The following is a 15,825-nucleotide window of genomic DNA, read 5'->3' as shown; positions in this document are numbered from 1 at the left end:
TCTTGAGCCAAACACTTCATTTCACATTGCTCCAGTCCACTCGGCTGTAAATAAATAAAACCCTGTGACAGATTGGCATCCTGTGCAGGGGGAATGTTTTGATCTTGGTTACTCACAATGGGGTGCTGTAAAGTTCCTGGCTTTAAGGGCATTGTGAAAGGTCTGATTAGAAACCAAACCTTCTGAGTTTTTTTTACAGGGCTTAGAAAAACTGTAGGACTGCTGCAATAAATGCGTTAATCTGAGAGGGGAATATGTCGAATGAAGTCATAATTAACTGATCCTTCTGTATTTTCTTTTACCCAAAGCCAGGAACTTTTCAGGAGCCCCTCATATATGCCATAGAAACCAGGTAACTCGCCCTATGATTCCTGGGACTTGAGATACTAATGTCCATGGGTTGAGGAGGAGGAATAGTCATAGGATACCTCAGAATAAAATAAGAGTGGGAAAATGGTTTAATTTTTATCCAATAAAAATATGGATTCAGTTACACTTTTCACAAATAACTTCAGTTTTTCTTTTATCACTTCAAGCTCCCAAACTATTTGCTAATAAAACAAAAGTATATTAACATTTATCCCTTTCAAGAATAATATATAACTAAATTTATTTCATTATACATTTATTTGATTAATATATTGGTTATATTCACTTGCACTTATTCATTGACAAACCATAATGCTTCGTTTTTGGTTTTATTCATATAATTGTAGTAGCTAAGACAGTAGAGTACTAAATCGAATACTTCATTGTAATGCATCTAGTTTTGTATTTCGTAGGTATCAATAGAGTAATAAATTATTTCATTTCAATAGACTCTAGCTCGACGTTGTACTTAATCAAAAGAAGTAGTCATTCTTAGGTCAACCCACTGTTATCTCCCTTGTATTTTATTCCAGCCTGTCAGCAACATTCTGATAGAGAACAGCAGAGCTAGAGGTGTTGTTCTAGAAGATGGTACTGAAGTAATTGCTCAAGCAGTATTGTCTAATGCCACTCCTAAAGTTACATTTTTGGATCTTCTTCCAAAAGTTAGTATTTTTTTAATTAGTTAATTATTTGTATTTATATGCCATTTCCTTTTCCTTAATGCATTTTCTCTTTTTTCTTGTTTAGAGTTATGGCAGAATTAAACCAATTTTCAGAAATCTATCTTGCTTCAGACATAGTTTATTATGTTTGAGAAGGGCATAAATGTGCCCTAGACACAGCATAGCAAGGTGTGTTCGGTGATGAGGCAGTAAAATGTGTTTTGGTGCAAGTTTTACTTAAGTATGTGAGATACAGTGCTATAGCAAGATGTTTGATGTGTTATAGCAAGATGTTTGATGTGATATAACAAGGTGGTTGATGTGATATAGTAAGATGTGTTTGGGGTGAGGTACAATACGTTCTAATGAAGGTGTTGTGCACTGGTTCTACACTAAGTATTTGACCAAAATACAACTGTCAAGAATCCAGCCCATCTAGATGTAAATAGGTTTTAAAGAATAGTACAGTTCCTTGTTGTAAGCAATGGGAGGATTATATAGTTGAAATAGGTCTTGAAGACTGCAGTACCCTGGCTAACTCTTCCTTCTCTGAGACTAATTCAGAGCCTGTGAGGTAAGAATCAGTGGAGGTTATAGGAAGAAGAAAGATGGGTGAACTATAAGATCTTAGATCAAGAGGGTATGGGGGCATATAGTTCAGGAAAGAAGCCATTGTAGTAGCAATAGAAAGAGAGAAGAAACCCTATTTGTGAGTAAGTTGTTGCTGCATGCAGGTGAGTGCGTCATTGCCAATCAGTTTAATGACTGGCAATCTGTTGAATGTGAGCTAGTGAGTGTGTATGTGTACATATGTGTGAGTGCGTATATAGCAACAGCACCCCATTTATGTAAGTAGTACTCCACTTCATCTGGTAACTGTCAAGTAAATAATATATTTAACTCCCAAGAGATCGATATAATCCTTTCTACAATGGGCACAATGCCTGGAATTTGTAGGGAGTGGGATAGTCGATCAGATCAACCCCAGAACTTGACAAGTTCTTAATTTATCTACCTCGAACGGATGAAAGGCAAAGTTGGCCTCAGCAGAATTTGAACCCAAAACGTAAAGCATTTTGCCCAGCATGCTAACAATTCTGCCAGTTTGCTACCTTCAGCAACAGATCATATAATGTTGACAAAATTATCAACATTGTTTTCCAGTAGAGTTTAATAACCATTACAAAGTGATTTCTGAAGAAAATTACAGAATATGAATTAATCTTGAGAGAACTTTCAGCTCTAACCACACCAAATATAAATGAAAAGCTAAAAAAAGGCAAAATTACGACACTTTTGTCGTTTGATCTGAATGTTACCAGTCAAAATCTTTCCTACCTTCCCAATCCATCTTTTCTAAAACTACATTCCTCTAGAATTACTTTGTCTATGTTTTTGCTACAAACAAACCGAATATCCAGTTTCCATAGGTCCTGCAAACATCATCATCATGGGTCATCTTCCTTCCACTATCTTATTTTTAGATGTTAGTAATCTAAAATTGATATACAGTAAGGGTAGAAGTACTTTCTTATATGAAGTCAAGTTTCTAATTTGCAATATTTCAGGGAACCTTATCCAGTGACCTTACCAAAGAAATAGAAATGATAGATTATTCTTCACCAGTGACAAAGATCAATGGTAAGAAAAAATTGTGCTTTCTTTTATAGTTATTTATTTATTTATAATAAAAATTGGCTTTCTGCACATGTGTCTACAGGCAAGATTTTTTGAGGAAGACTGGCAATTTGTATGTGGCTGCTCATTTTGCTAGAAATGATAGCCAAGTCTCCTCTAAACTTTTCCATACCATTTTAAAAATGACTGAATATAACATGTAAGAAAAGAACCAGGCTGGTGCCAAATATTCAGTACCCTTGGCCCAGCCCTACAAAGTACATGACCTTCTTCCAGTCCAACAAAGTGTAACTTGGTTCTCCCAATCCTACAATAAGCGTCTCCAATTTTCCCCCTGAACATCCTTCAGCTATATCTCCCTTCACACCAGTTAGAAAATTAGTTAATTGCAAACAAGTAATCTATAGTTTTATGATCAAGTAAACTTTTACTGGGTAAAATCTGAAATATTTCATGTTGAATCATGTTACAGGTCATAACACCACACAGACCTCTCACCCTGCCTTGCCACTTACCCATGTCCTTTCTTCTTTGTTCCAAGAATGACCTCACTTCGTTTCATTCATGTTTTAAACTGTATCAAAAAATTTTGAGTAGGTTACTTGTGGTGGGAGGACCCTGATATTAATGCCTTAGGCAATCAGCTAGTTTATCTAATGCATAACACTTGCAACAGTTCCCTATTAACAACAGGAATGTAACAGTCTCTCTCAATGTTTTGATTACTAGATATACATATTTAACTATGTAAATTATATTGAGGTTTAGCAGTGTAACAACAAAGCAATCAAATAAAATTAAAGTTTTGAAAAGCTAACTTATTTGAGAGGAGTGGTAGTGGATCTGATGTTTAGAAATAAAGTCAAATAATTGAATAAATTTCGTATGTGTATTTCGTGTGCAAGATTCTGGAAGTGGATACGTGTGTTGAAAGAAATACAATTAAACCTTGGGAGAGGCATTATGCCGGTAATAAACACATGCACTGGTTCAGTCCTTTATTAATTTATAAACAGTATTTAGTTTTTTTGTTAAATAATTTCATTGCACTCTTGCAATCTCTTCAGTAACTTGTCTTTCCACTTCCATTTATTTTCAAAATAAATGTAAGTGGAGAGACAAATTACTGAAGAGATTGCAAGAGTGCAATGAAATTATTTAACAAAAAAACTAAATACTGTTTATAAATTAATAAAGGACTGAACCAGTGCGTGTGTTTATTACCGGCATAATGCCTCTCCCAAGGTTTAATTGTAATTGAATAAATAATTTATCTAAAGTCATAAAAATTGCTAATTGAGATTTTTCTTTTTTCCTTCCAAATACCAACATGTTATTTTAGTCGCTGTGAAAGAACTGCCCAACTTTACTGCTGATCCAAACATCAAGAAGAACACACCAATGCCACATCACCAGTGTACCATCCATTTAAACTGTGAACACACTGATTTAATTCATCAAGCTTATCTAGATGCACAAAATGGGTATCCTTCACACAAGTAATAGAGAATTTCAACTATTGAGCCTTTATTGCTTAGTTCTTACTATCTTAGACTTATTTTAGTCATTGAACTATGGCTATGCTGGAGCACTGCCTTGAATGATTTAGTCAAACAAATTGACCCCAATACTTATTCTATCAGTTTGTCAAACTGCTAAGTTATGGGGACATAAATACTCCAATACCTGTTATCAGGTGATGTGGAGGCAAACACAAATGCAAGACACACACATACATTTACATATACGACATATTTCCATTGTTTCCCTCAGCTAAATTCAGTCACAGACATTGGTCAGTCTGAGGTTAAAGTAGAAGACACTTGTCCAAGGTGCCACACAGTAGGACTGAACCTGAAACTACATGGTTGCAGAGCTAGCTTCTTAACCACAAAACCATGTCTACACCTAGCTGTTGTCATTGCTGTTGTTGTTATTATATGATATTTTAAGTTTACAGTTATATACTATTGTTTGTTAATATTATATCAGGATCATCATCATCATGTCTCATTCTTTCTCCTAATCATCATCATACTACAGTTCTCATTAGTATCATTATTTTCCTCACCATGACCACTGCCATCATCATCATCATTCTTGTCACTAAAAGCATTAACTACTTAATAGAATTTTTAGGGCATCAGACAAAATAGCTTACCATATTTATTTACAGCCCTCTCTTTTTTAAGTTCAAATCTCACAGAGGTCATCTCTGTCTTTCTCCCTTCAAAGATCACTAAAATAGAATACCAGTAAAGTAATCATATTAATTTAATTGACTGGCACCCCCATTAAATTTGTGACATAGTGTTTATGTTAGAAACTAGCTGGCCCTGTGCTGTCAAAAATGACAGCTAATTATAGTGTGTTATATATAAACTAGCAGAGATACCTGGCATTGCTTGGGATTAAAATGGATTAGACTTTTATCGTTTTACTTGTTTCAATCATGTGACTGTGGACATGTTGGAGCACTGTCTTTAGTCAAACAAACCAATGCCAGGATTTATTATTTGTAAGCCTAGTACTTATTCAGTCAATGTCTTTTACAGAACTGCTACATTATGGGCACATAAACACAGCAACATTGGTTGTCAGACGATGGTGTTGGCTACAGACACACAAACACTCACACACAAATATACACATACCTCTTCCACAGGTTCCCTCAACTGCTAGGGTGTGGCACTTTTTCACACAGCTATCCTCATCCATTCTTGCCACACAAGACATTTGTACTACAGGGCTAGAGGTAGTTTCAGCCAGGTTGGTATCGAAAAGGTTAACAAGAACTTCACTAATCTCCCCTCCACACACACACACACACACACACACACACACACAGCAGTAGTAATAGTAAAACAAGTTGTAAGAGAAACTCCTGTATACAATACCAAACTAAAGAGATTTAATAAATAATTAGGTAATCTGCAGTAACAAGATCAAATTCTTCTGACATTTAAAAATGACTGCAATTGATGGCTTATGAAATGCATGAGCTTGTTTTAGCAGGCTTTTCTTGAACCACCTGTAAACTAAACCCTGACTGTATGTTTATAAGACATAGACTGATTTTCTCGGACATTTTTAGGTAAAGTGTTTGCCTTATAAGCCATCATCACCGTTTCCTTGTCCACTTTTCCACACCTGCATGGGTCAGATGGAATTCTTTGAGGCAGGTTTTCTCTGGCCAAATGCCCTTCCTATCAGGAACCTTCACCTGTCTCCAAGCAAGGTAATAGTGGCAGGACCATGCTTTTAGGGAAGACCAGAAACAAATGACATTGTTTGTATGACAGTGACATATGTTTACAACTACCCCATGATGTTAAGACAAGGACACCCCCCCCACACACACACACACATGGTGAATGAGCAAAAACAAGAAAACGAACACAAGAGGAGCAAGTTTCAACAAAGGTGTTATTAGTTTATGTATATACACAATGATCTTCTTTCAGTCTCTGTCCACCAAATCCATTTACAAGACATTGGTCAGCCAAGGGCTATAGTAGAAGACTTGCTAAGGATGCCATACAGTCAGACTGAACTCAAAACTATGTGGTTGGAAAGTAAACTTCTTCACGCAGCCTTCAAATATAATAATTTTACCTGCTATTCTACTGATCTCATATATATATATATATATATATATATATATATATATATTATTGGCGTTAGGAAGGGCATCCAGCTGTAGAAACTCTGCCAAATTAGACTGGAGCCTGGTGTTGCCATCCGGTTTCACCAGTCCTCAGTCAAATCGTCCAACCCATGCTAGCATGGAAAGCGGACGTTAAACGATGATGATGATGATGATGATATATATATATATATATAATTTTTGATTTTATAAGCCTTTTCTTTTTCTCTTCTTCTTTTTTACTTTTTGAAAGGCCAGTCATTGAAATGGTGATTCCATCCAGTGTTGATTCAACTATTTCTCCCCCTGGCTCTCATGTTGTCTTACTCTTTACCCAGTATACACCATACACTCTAAAGAATGGACTCTTTTGGGATGAAGAAGCCAGAAAGAACTATGCAGACATAGGTAAACTTATCATTTGATTTATTGTCATATGAGATGCCAATATTAAGGTAATCATTCTGCAGGCATGTCTTTGCAGTTAAAAAAATTGACGAGCTCAGTCATGGAATAAATTAAACTTGTACTGCAAGGTATCACTGTATATATAATATATATCTCTTTTCTTTTACTTATTTCAATCATTAGACTGGCCATGCAGGGGCCATGCCTTGAAGAAATTTTAGTCGAATGTATTGACCCCCTCCCCCACTACTTACTTCTTATAAGCCTGGTACTTGTTCTACTGATCTCTTTTGCTGAACTGCCAAGTTATAGGGACGTAAGCACACTATCACCAGCTGTCAAGCGGTGGGAACAAACACAAAGACACACACACATATATGAAGGGCTTGAACCTGGAACCATGTGGTTGGGAAGCAAGCTTCTTACCACTCAGCCACGCCGGTACCTATATGTGTGTGTGTGTGTGTGTGTGTGTGTGTGTGTGTGTATAAAGTACAATCTAAGGAAACTAGGGAGAGTGGGCATCAGTAGTAATTGATTAAAAGGAGTTCAAAGGATATCAATAAGTACAGTTGGCAAGAAGAGTAGAATGAAAAAAAAATCAACTATGTCCAGCTCTTGCTCATCAATGGAGAATAGAGAAGGATGAAGGTGTTGTGGAGTAAAGGAGGAGAGGAAACTGAATTTATCGATATTCCACATTCTCTCCTCTAAATATAAGGTTGAATTATTTCACATAAAACCCTAATAACAAAAAAGGTTTGGAGGGACTGCTATATATTATGTAATTCATAACAAACTATTGAATAACACTGATGTGGTTGTTTAAGCCAGTAAAATATATCAATCGGAAGTAATCAATACAGTGGAGAAAGAGCTTCATAAAGAAAGAAACAACTGAAAGAAGAAAGCCTCAAGATTTATTGACAATAGAAACCTCAACTCAATGGATGGGAAAATAGCAACAATAATAGAAGGGGAAAAATGAATGATTGATATATGGGGGGGAGGTAGTGGTGGTGGTGGGAGGAAGAGGAGGAGATCATGGTGTTTGTGTGAGTGGTGATGATCATACTGTTTGGCCCAAGTTTAGCCTTGATTTAGGAAATGTATGATCAAAAAGGCATTCCAGCTTTGACCACCACTCTGCCTTGTTTTCAGGAATAGTATATTTCGGACTACATTGTCTGATGCATACTTTCTTTTTCAAGATGGTAAGATGTAGCTGCTATTTCTGGCAGATCAAATGAATATTTAAAAGCTACCTTGTATTGGTGAATATGATGGTGGTGTTGGTGATGTTGCTGCTGCTGATGATGGTGAATGAATGAATGAATGAATATTCACAGTACTCAGTTACTTCACTCCTTATTCCAAAAGTAATGTTGCACAAGAGAGTTAAAACTATATGTGCCAAAGCCAATGAGGAGGCCTCTACAATGTCACTCAGTCTGCCAGAAATAGCAGCTAAATTTTTCTTTTATCTGAACCTATTATCTTTAAAGAAATGAAGTGGGGAATGATACCAGCTAGAAAACCTTTGATCATAATTCTTTTCAACCAGGTTTTATTTTGGTTAACCTGTAGAAGCTACCATATTAATGCAAATTTAAGAAATTAATATTCTCTCTTTTACTCTTTTACTTGTTTCAATCATTTGACTGTGGTCATGCTGGAGCACCGCCTTTAGTCGAGCAAATCGACCCCAGGACTTATTCTTTGGAAGCCTAGTACTTATTCTATCGGTCTCTTTTGCCGAACCGCTAAGTTACGGGGGGCGTACACACACCAGCATCGGTTGTCAAGCGATGTTGGGAGGGACAAACACAGACACACAAACATATACACATACATACATATATATGACGGGCTTCTTTCAGTTTCCGTCTACCAAATCCACTCACAAGGCTTTGGTCGGCCCAAGGCTATAGTAGAAGACACTTGCCCAAGGTGCCACGCAGTGGGACTGAACCCAGAACCATGTGGTTGGTAAGCAAGCTATTTACCACACAGCCACTCCTACGCCTGTGTCAATAAAATATCATGCCATATAAAACCTTGATTATAAAGGCATGGAGTCTAAGATAGATTAAAGAGGAGATATGCTAAATTTTGATGACCTGGCTTAGCATTATCAGTTATCTTTGATGTAATGTTATTCAGCATTTTTGTAACACCACTGTTGGGAAACATGCAACTATATGTAATATTTTTTGTGTGTTACATCAACTGCTTATTTCCTGCACTAAATAATACTAAACAATTCAATCAATCTGATATGGCAAAATAGTGCTAAAAGTCTTTATATCTTCCCTCATCTTGAAATTTGCACGTTGATTGTACACAAAGTTAATGTTCATACAAACAGTGTCATTTGTTTGCAACCTTCCATGGAAATATATCCAGCCATTGAGTTGTTCATTGTTTGATTCATATGTCTGACCCATGTAAGCATGAAAAAGTGGATGCTGAAATGATGATGATGATTAGAAGAAGAAGGAGGAGGAGTATGTTATATTATCATCATCATCATCATCATTTAACGTCCGCCTTCCATGCTAGCATGGGTTGGACGATTTGACTGGGGACTGGTGAACCGGATGGCTACACCAGACTCCAATCTGATCTGGCAGAGTTTCTACAGCTGGATGCCCTTCCCAACGCCAACCACTCTGAGAGTGTAGTGGGTGCTTTTTACGTGCCACTGGCACGAGGGCCAGTCTGGCGGTACTGGCAACGGCCACGCTCAAATGGTGTTTTCTACGTGCCACCTGCACAGGAATCAGTCCAATGTTTTGTTCACATGCCACCGGCACAAGTGCCAGTAAGGCGAAGCTGGAAATGATTGCGCTCAAATGGTGCCTTTTACTTGCCACCGGCACAGGAGCAAGACCACTGCTCTGGCAGTGATCCCGCTCAGATGGTACTGTTAGCGGATGGTGCTGCTAGTGCCCCACTGGCAGTCACCAAAATTGGTTCAATTTCGATTTCACTTGCCTCAACAGGCCTTCACAGCCGGGTTTAGTGCCCAAAGAAGGAAAGGAACGCTTAAGTGGGCTGGCTAGGGACTGGCCACAGCCCTGGTAAAGGACACACACACACACACACACACACACACACACACACACACATACACACATTATTTTGCATGTATGTATTTTCCAGTGTTTAATGATATTGAAAACTATGCCCCTGGATTTAAATCAAGCATCGTTGGATATGAGCTTTTGGCTCCACCAGACCTTGAAAGTACTTTTGGACTTACAGGAGGGGTGAGTTTTATTTACTATGTTTGTAGAAACTAAAATCAGCTCTACTAATCTCTAGCACAACTTTGTCATTTATTATTATTATTATTATCACCATCATCATCAAGGCAGTGAGCTGGCAGAATTGTTAGCATGCTGGACGAAATGCTTAGCTGTATTTCGCCTGTTGCTACGTTCTGAGTTCAAATTTACCTTTCGACTTTACCTTTCATCCTTTCGGGGTCGATAAATTAAGTACCAGTTGAGTACTGGGGTTGATGTAATCAACTATTCCCCTCCCCCAAATTTCAAACCTTGTGCCTATAATAGAAAGGATTATTATATAAAAACTCACAGCTTATTTTGCTGGGTATGATGGAAAGTGTCAGCTGTCCATATCCAGCAGGTTAAGGTGACACTTGTTTACTGGTCATGCTTCAAGAACCCTGCAAAGAATTTTTGCAGTTCCAAGCAATGCTGATTTTTGTTGATGTTCTACCTTCATACTTGCACTGATCTTTTTCAGCCATCTTGGTAGTTGAATGCTGATACTTCTAAGTGCACAAATTACTATTGGTATCACGTTTACTCTCTTCATAGACCACAACCTACATATTTCCCACTTTAAATTGTTGTAGTTGTTTATTTTTTCTTCTTCTTTCACATTGATCCTGTTGCCACGGGGGCATGCTATGATGATAATCATACATGTCTGGTCAGGTGATCGTCCTGGATCATTACATCCCACAAGATTTTGCAGTTCTCATTTTCAGTGACTCCTTCTGGGGTTTGTTCATACCATGTCTTTGCTCTTTGTAGGCCATGATTTCCACAGAGCTCCCAATGGATCATTCTTGCCACATTGCCATGGCATCATTTGTATTCACATTGTGCCAATTTCAGACATTATTATTATTATTATTATTATTATTATTATTATTATTATTATTATTAGAATCGTAACCTATCTTGGGATATTGTCATAAAGGGTGGCAGATGGTTTTTAGCTATGTCTGTATAGTTTTTGAGTTCATACCCTGCTGAATCTGGCTTAACTTTTATCCCATTTTCAAACATACACCTATAAAAGAAACTTGTTCTGCTCTTCAAAATCTACAGCTTTGTTTCGATATAAAAATTCTTTGTTAGAACCTTTATATAAGGTGATGGATTAGCAGTAAAGAGCATGTTGGAAAAACAGCCTCGCAGTATTTGTTCCAGCTCTTTATGTTCTGAGTTCAAATCCTCCCATGATCAGTTTTGTCTTTCATCCCCCCAGGGTTGATAAAGTTAAGTCAATATCAGTCAAGTACTGGAGGTAATAGTATCAACTAATCCCTCCCCTCAAAACTATTGGTCTTGTGTTTAATTTATAAAAAAATTATTTGAACCTTTTGTAAGTGACGGAAACAGTCAGACATTAATCTAAATACTTTAGAGACATCAAACAATATTACTTGCTTATTTAATTCTGGTGCTTTATACATTCTAAGATCAAATCTTACAAAGGTTGACTTTGTCATTTGAGGTCAATAAAATAAAATACCAGTCAAATATTGGAGTTGATTTCATTGACTATATGCTCCTTTACAATCCTGGTATTGGGTCAATAGTTTGAGTTCATTTGCATTCAGGGTCTACTCTATTTTCCATCCTTGCAGCATCAATAAAATACCAAAAATATGTTATGGTCAAATTTATCAAATAATATTTTTATATTAAAACAATTAGTGAAGGGACAGACAGAAACACTGGTATGTTAAAGCATGTGTCAAGTTGTATTTAATTTCATACTTCAACATTTTAATTTCAAATCCCACTGGAATCAATTTTCAACCTTTTATCTTATAAAAGTCACTAAAATAAGTACCAAATATATGATGTAGTTGACTTAAATGACATTACCCATCCCTATACATCTTTGGCCCTGTGCTAATATACTGAAACTAAATATTATCTAAGCATTCTTCTGCCTCGTTAACGATTTCTAACAGTCAAACTTGCCATATATCGTAAGGAAAAAAAGCAAGTTATTGATGAACCCCATTATTCATGAGTGTTCAACATTACAGGTTACGTCAATACAATTTTGACATATTGTTTTATATGTTAAAATTCCATCATGATGCCAAATTATTAAATGAAATACAATATTTCAACAGAGCTAATTCATTGTGCTAAGAGAAAAACTACAGTTCAAGGTCACTGGTGAAAGTTTGCATTGGCAAAACTACTTAATAAGATTCATAAAACAAGTTTCTGTGTCAAAAGGAGGGAGTCAGTTTTGGTATTTCTCATCTCATCCATGTGTATCCTAGTTTTTTGAACAGGTACGTGTTAACACTGTGTTGTTGGAGGTTGTATTAGAAAAGGCATCCTGCTATAAACCACTATCCCACAAAAGTTCTATCTTGTTCATCTTGGCACAGAAAAGCAGACATAACAATGACATTGTCACAGGTACCACCAACTACGACAGCTATTCTCCTCACAAACTTAATTTATGAATGTTATGTCATAGAGTAGTTTCCACTATGTTAAATGAAAAAAACATCTCCATTCCTCTGAATATACTATGATGTGCTATTTATTTACACCACTGTAGATTTGATTTCTCTTAACCATTTTACCTAAGTATTGATATTTGTGAATATTGAACTTCCCCTTTCCCTCATACTTTTACTCCTCATCTTCTAGTGTACAGCTGTTCCTTTGGTGTTCATAGTGTTGCAAGCTGCATAGCAACTTCAATAATGCTGGTGGTATGAAAAAAGTATCTAATACATGCTATAAAGTGGTTGGTGTTTGGAAAGGCGTCCATCTGTAGAAACCATGCCAAAGCAGCCACTGCAGTACAATGCAGTCCTTGGTCCCATCAGATCCTTTCAAACTATTCAACCCATGCCAGTATGGAACATGGACATTAAATGATGATGATGAACCCTTACACACTAACATGTAATAGATATGATCCAATGACCAATAGATATTTACTAATATATGTTTATTTATATGTACTCATTTTCAAATGCTTTTCAGAATATTTTCCATGGTTCTATGAGTCTTGACCAGCTATATTCTGGTAGGCCAACAACTTCCTTGTGTGGTAACAAATCTCCTGTGTCTGGCCTCTATCTTTGTGGCAGTGGTGCACACCCAGGTATGCTTATTTTTTTATTGAATGAAGCTCTTTTGATTTTAGCAGAACATCAAAGGACTTTAGAGTCTGAAACATCAAATTGTTCAACTCTTCCCAGCATCTCATAACTATAATTGTTGTTGATGCAGACCTTCAGTTTTATCAGATTCTGTATTTCACTCTAAATTTAGACTATCATAGACTATAATTTATGGCTCCAACTTATTACAGTATCTAAGAACTGAGTTTATGAGATGTTTATCAGTTGAGTTTATTAGAATATTGTTGAAGAATATACCAATGAAGTCTTATAGGGTGTAAAGAGTAGTTCCTTTCATTTTTTTACTCAGAAAGGATCATCTTATATCTCAGATTTCACCTCTTATTCTAACAAGATTCATTTCATCTAATTTTCTTTTTGAGATTATTTATAAAAGGAGCCTTTTATTCTTTTATACATTCTTCTACTTCATTAAATGTAGAGATGTAGCTGGTAAAGTCAAACTACCAGTGAAAGAAATAGTCCAAAGAGTAGAATAAATTTTATACCATGAGTTGATAATTCCCATTCTTCTACTGCTCATAGGCAAATCAACTGATATTCAGTAGGCATTATATGGAGATAAAGTTGGAATTTACAAAAAAAAAAAAAGACGCAGACAGGTGTGTAAACAACAAACAGGTGGGTGTATTAGTTTAACGCTCGAGAAGGTGAGAAAGTCTTTTATGTTTCGAGCCTACTCTTTTCAACAGAAAGGAACACGAGAAAATAAACAGTGAGAGAATAAAAAAAGCTATTGGATTATACAGTGCTGAATACACTATGTCTGAATAAAAAGACAGACTTGTCATGGCAGTAATACTTTTGATCACAAGTCTGCTTGATCAAGAATGATTGGGGTTAGAGAACAACAATTAAGGGAAGGCACAAACCACTAAATGGTCTCACTAAGCTCTAGTTAACTTAACTAAAATGGCAGCTGAGAATTAAAACCAAGTTGGGATGTAGATTTAATCTGGTGCCCTGTTTAAAAATGACCACCTGCTCCTTGGTAACCTTGAACAGAGTCAATCCTGTAAACATCCAATCCAGATCTTCAATCTTAGGATAACTTCATCAAACAGCTTTGGCAGCCCTAAAGGTGGTGACTGACATTACCCTTCCTTTTATGATTAAGTAATAAAAAAAATTTTTAATTACAAAACAGTAAGTCGTGAACACATTTGACTGGAAGCTTACCTATATGGTACAAAGCATTTGTAGTAATATTTATTCATTCTTTAATTTAAACATGGATTGGCAGTTTTAAACTTGCAAAGATTATGAGAAATTGAGACGAAACTCTTACCTGTTATTTTGTCTTTTCTCTTTCATCTAACTTCTATGATTTTTAGGTATTTATGTAATATTTTATCTTTGATTTAGGTGGCGGTGTGATGGGTGCAGCTGGGAAACTTGCAGCTGAAAAACTTCTGAAAGATCTGAAGAAACTAAAGTGAAAACAATTCTTTTCTATTCAAGTGTGAGATGAGGAAAATTTTAGTCTTCTGTTATAATTCCTTTGACGCTTAGGATGCATAGAAGGAATATTAACTAACTACAGTATTTAGCTGATATTCTCTTTCATCAGCTCCAGAATAAAAGCAAAGATTGACCTCCAACTCATAAAAGTCCACAATTAAACCCTGTAAGGCATTTTGTCTGCTGCTGTAATGATTTTGTCAACTGAAAAATCATAACTAAAAAAGATGATGATAAAATAAACTAAAGAAAAACTGAGGAAAAAATAATACAAATTTAAGACCTATATGTAATATAGTGATTTCTTTCAACTTGTCCCTAAGACACTACAGTTTCACGAGTGAAGAAATATAATGTTCAGACATTCAGGCTTTTCCCAAAGGCACTTGCAGTCTATGTAAATGAATCTTTGTCAGTTTCAGCAATGTATATTTCAGTTGTTTAATCAACTGAGCTATCTATTGAAGTCTAATGTAAGTAATATTCCACAGATACATGTATTCATAACATAATTCTCAAACAGAATCATCATGACACAGTACGTGACAATGATGGCCCTTCGAATCATGAGTAAAATCCATTTGATGGGTTTCTACAATTTCTAGTTTTTCAATTCTATTCACAGCATTGGGTCTACCAGGGATTATAGCAAAAGATATCCCACCTTGTTCAAGATGTCAATGGTTGTAAGATTGAACCTGAGATCTTACGATTGAGACTGGAATTTCTTAGCTTATATGAAAAATAAATGGCATAAAACAAGAATCAAAACTGTATTGTCATATCTGCTTACCAAAATATAGATAGATGGATAGATAAATTTCTTTTTTAGCCACACAGGGCTGAACACAGATGGGACAAATACAATGTAGAGTTTTTCTTTTCGAGGGGGGCGAAAACAAAGTAAAAAAAAAAAAAAAAAAGTAAGGACAGCGATCAAAAGGAATCGAAATCGTTTGGGATATATACAAAAAAAATCAAAATAATACAAAAAGTTCCCAAGAAATGGGGAGGTTTATCCATGGAATGAAAAACCTACGAAAAGACCACGGTAACTTCGGGCAATGTTACATTTTAACAAATTTATTTACAAAAAGTAAGTAACTCTCTGCTTTAAATTTTTTTTTCTTGTTTCATAGGATCATGCTCAAGGTGGCGTCATCATTTATACATGCCATCCTTGCTACATT

General features: G+C 36.0%; 1 protein-coding gene across 1 annotated transcript in view; it reads left to right on the top strand.

Moving 5' to 3' along the window:
* LOC106879574 (pyridine nucleotide-disulfide oxidoreductase domain-containing protein 2) overlaps window positions 1-15,406 on the top strand; it is a 36,570-nt gene extending 21,164 nt beyond the window's left edge. Inside the window, exons 10-16 of the mRNA XM_014929208.2 lie at window positions 903-1,034; window positions 2,603-2,675; window positions 4,015-4,171; window positions 6,572-6,726; window positions 9,892-9,998; window positions 13,014-13,134; window positions 14,540-15,406. Coding sequence (XP_014784694.1) covers window positions 903-1,034; window positions 2,603-2,675; window positions 4,015-4,171; window positions 6,572-6,726; window positions 9,892-9,998; window positions 13,014-13,134; window positions 14,540-14,613 — 819 coding nt within the window. The 3' untranslated portion in view covers window positions 14,614-15,406. The remainder of the gene's footprint in view (window positions 1-902; window positions 1,035-2,602; window positions 2,676-4,014; window positions 4,172-6,571; window positions 6,727-9,891; window positions 9,999-13,013; window positions 13,135-14,539) is intronic.
* Window positions 15,407-15,825: the final 419 nt, after the last annotated feature.

The sequence above is a fragment of the Octopus bimaculoides genome, chromosome 2 (assembly GCF_001194135.2).
Source record: "Octopus bimaculoides isolate UCB-OBI-ISO-001 chromosome 2, ASM119413v2, whole genome shotgun sequence".
Lineage (NCBI taxonomy): Eukaryota > Metazoa > Mollusca > Cephalopoda > Octopoda > Octopodidae > Octopus > Octopus bimaculoides.
The sequence above is the reverse complement of the archived record's forward strand: the minus strand, read 5'-3'. Positions and strand labels throughout refer to the sequence as shown.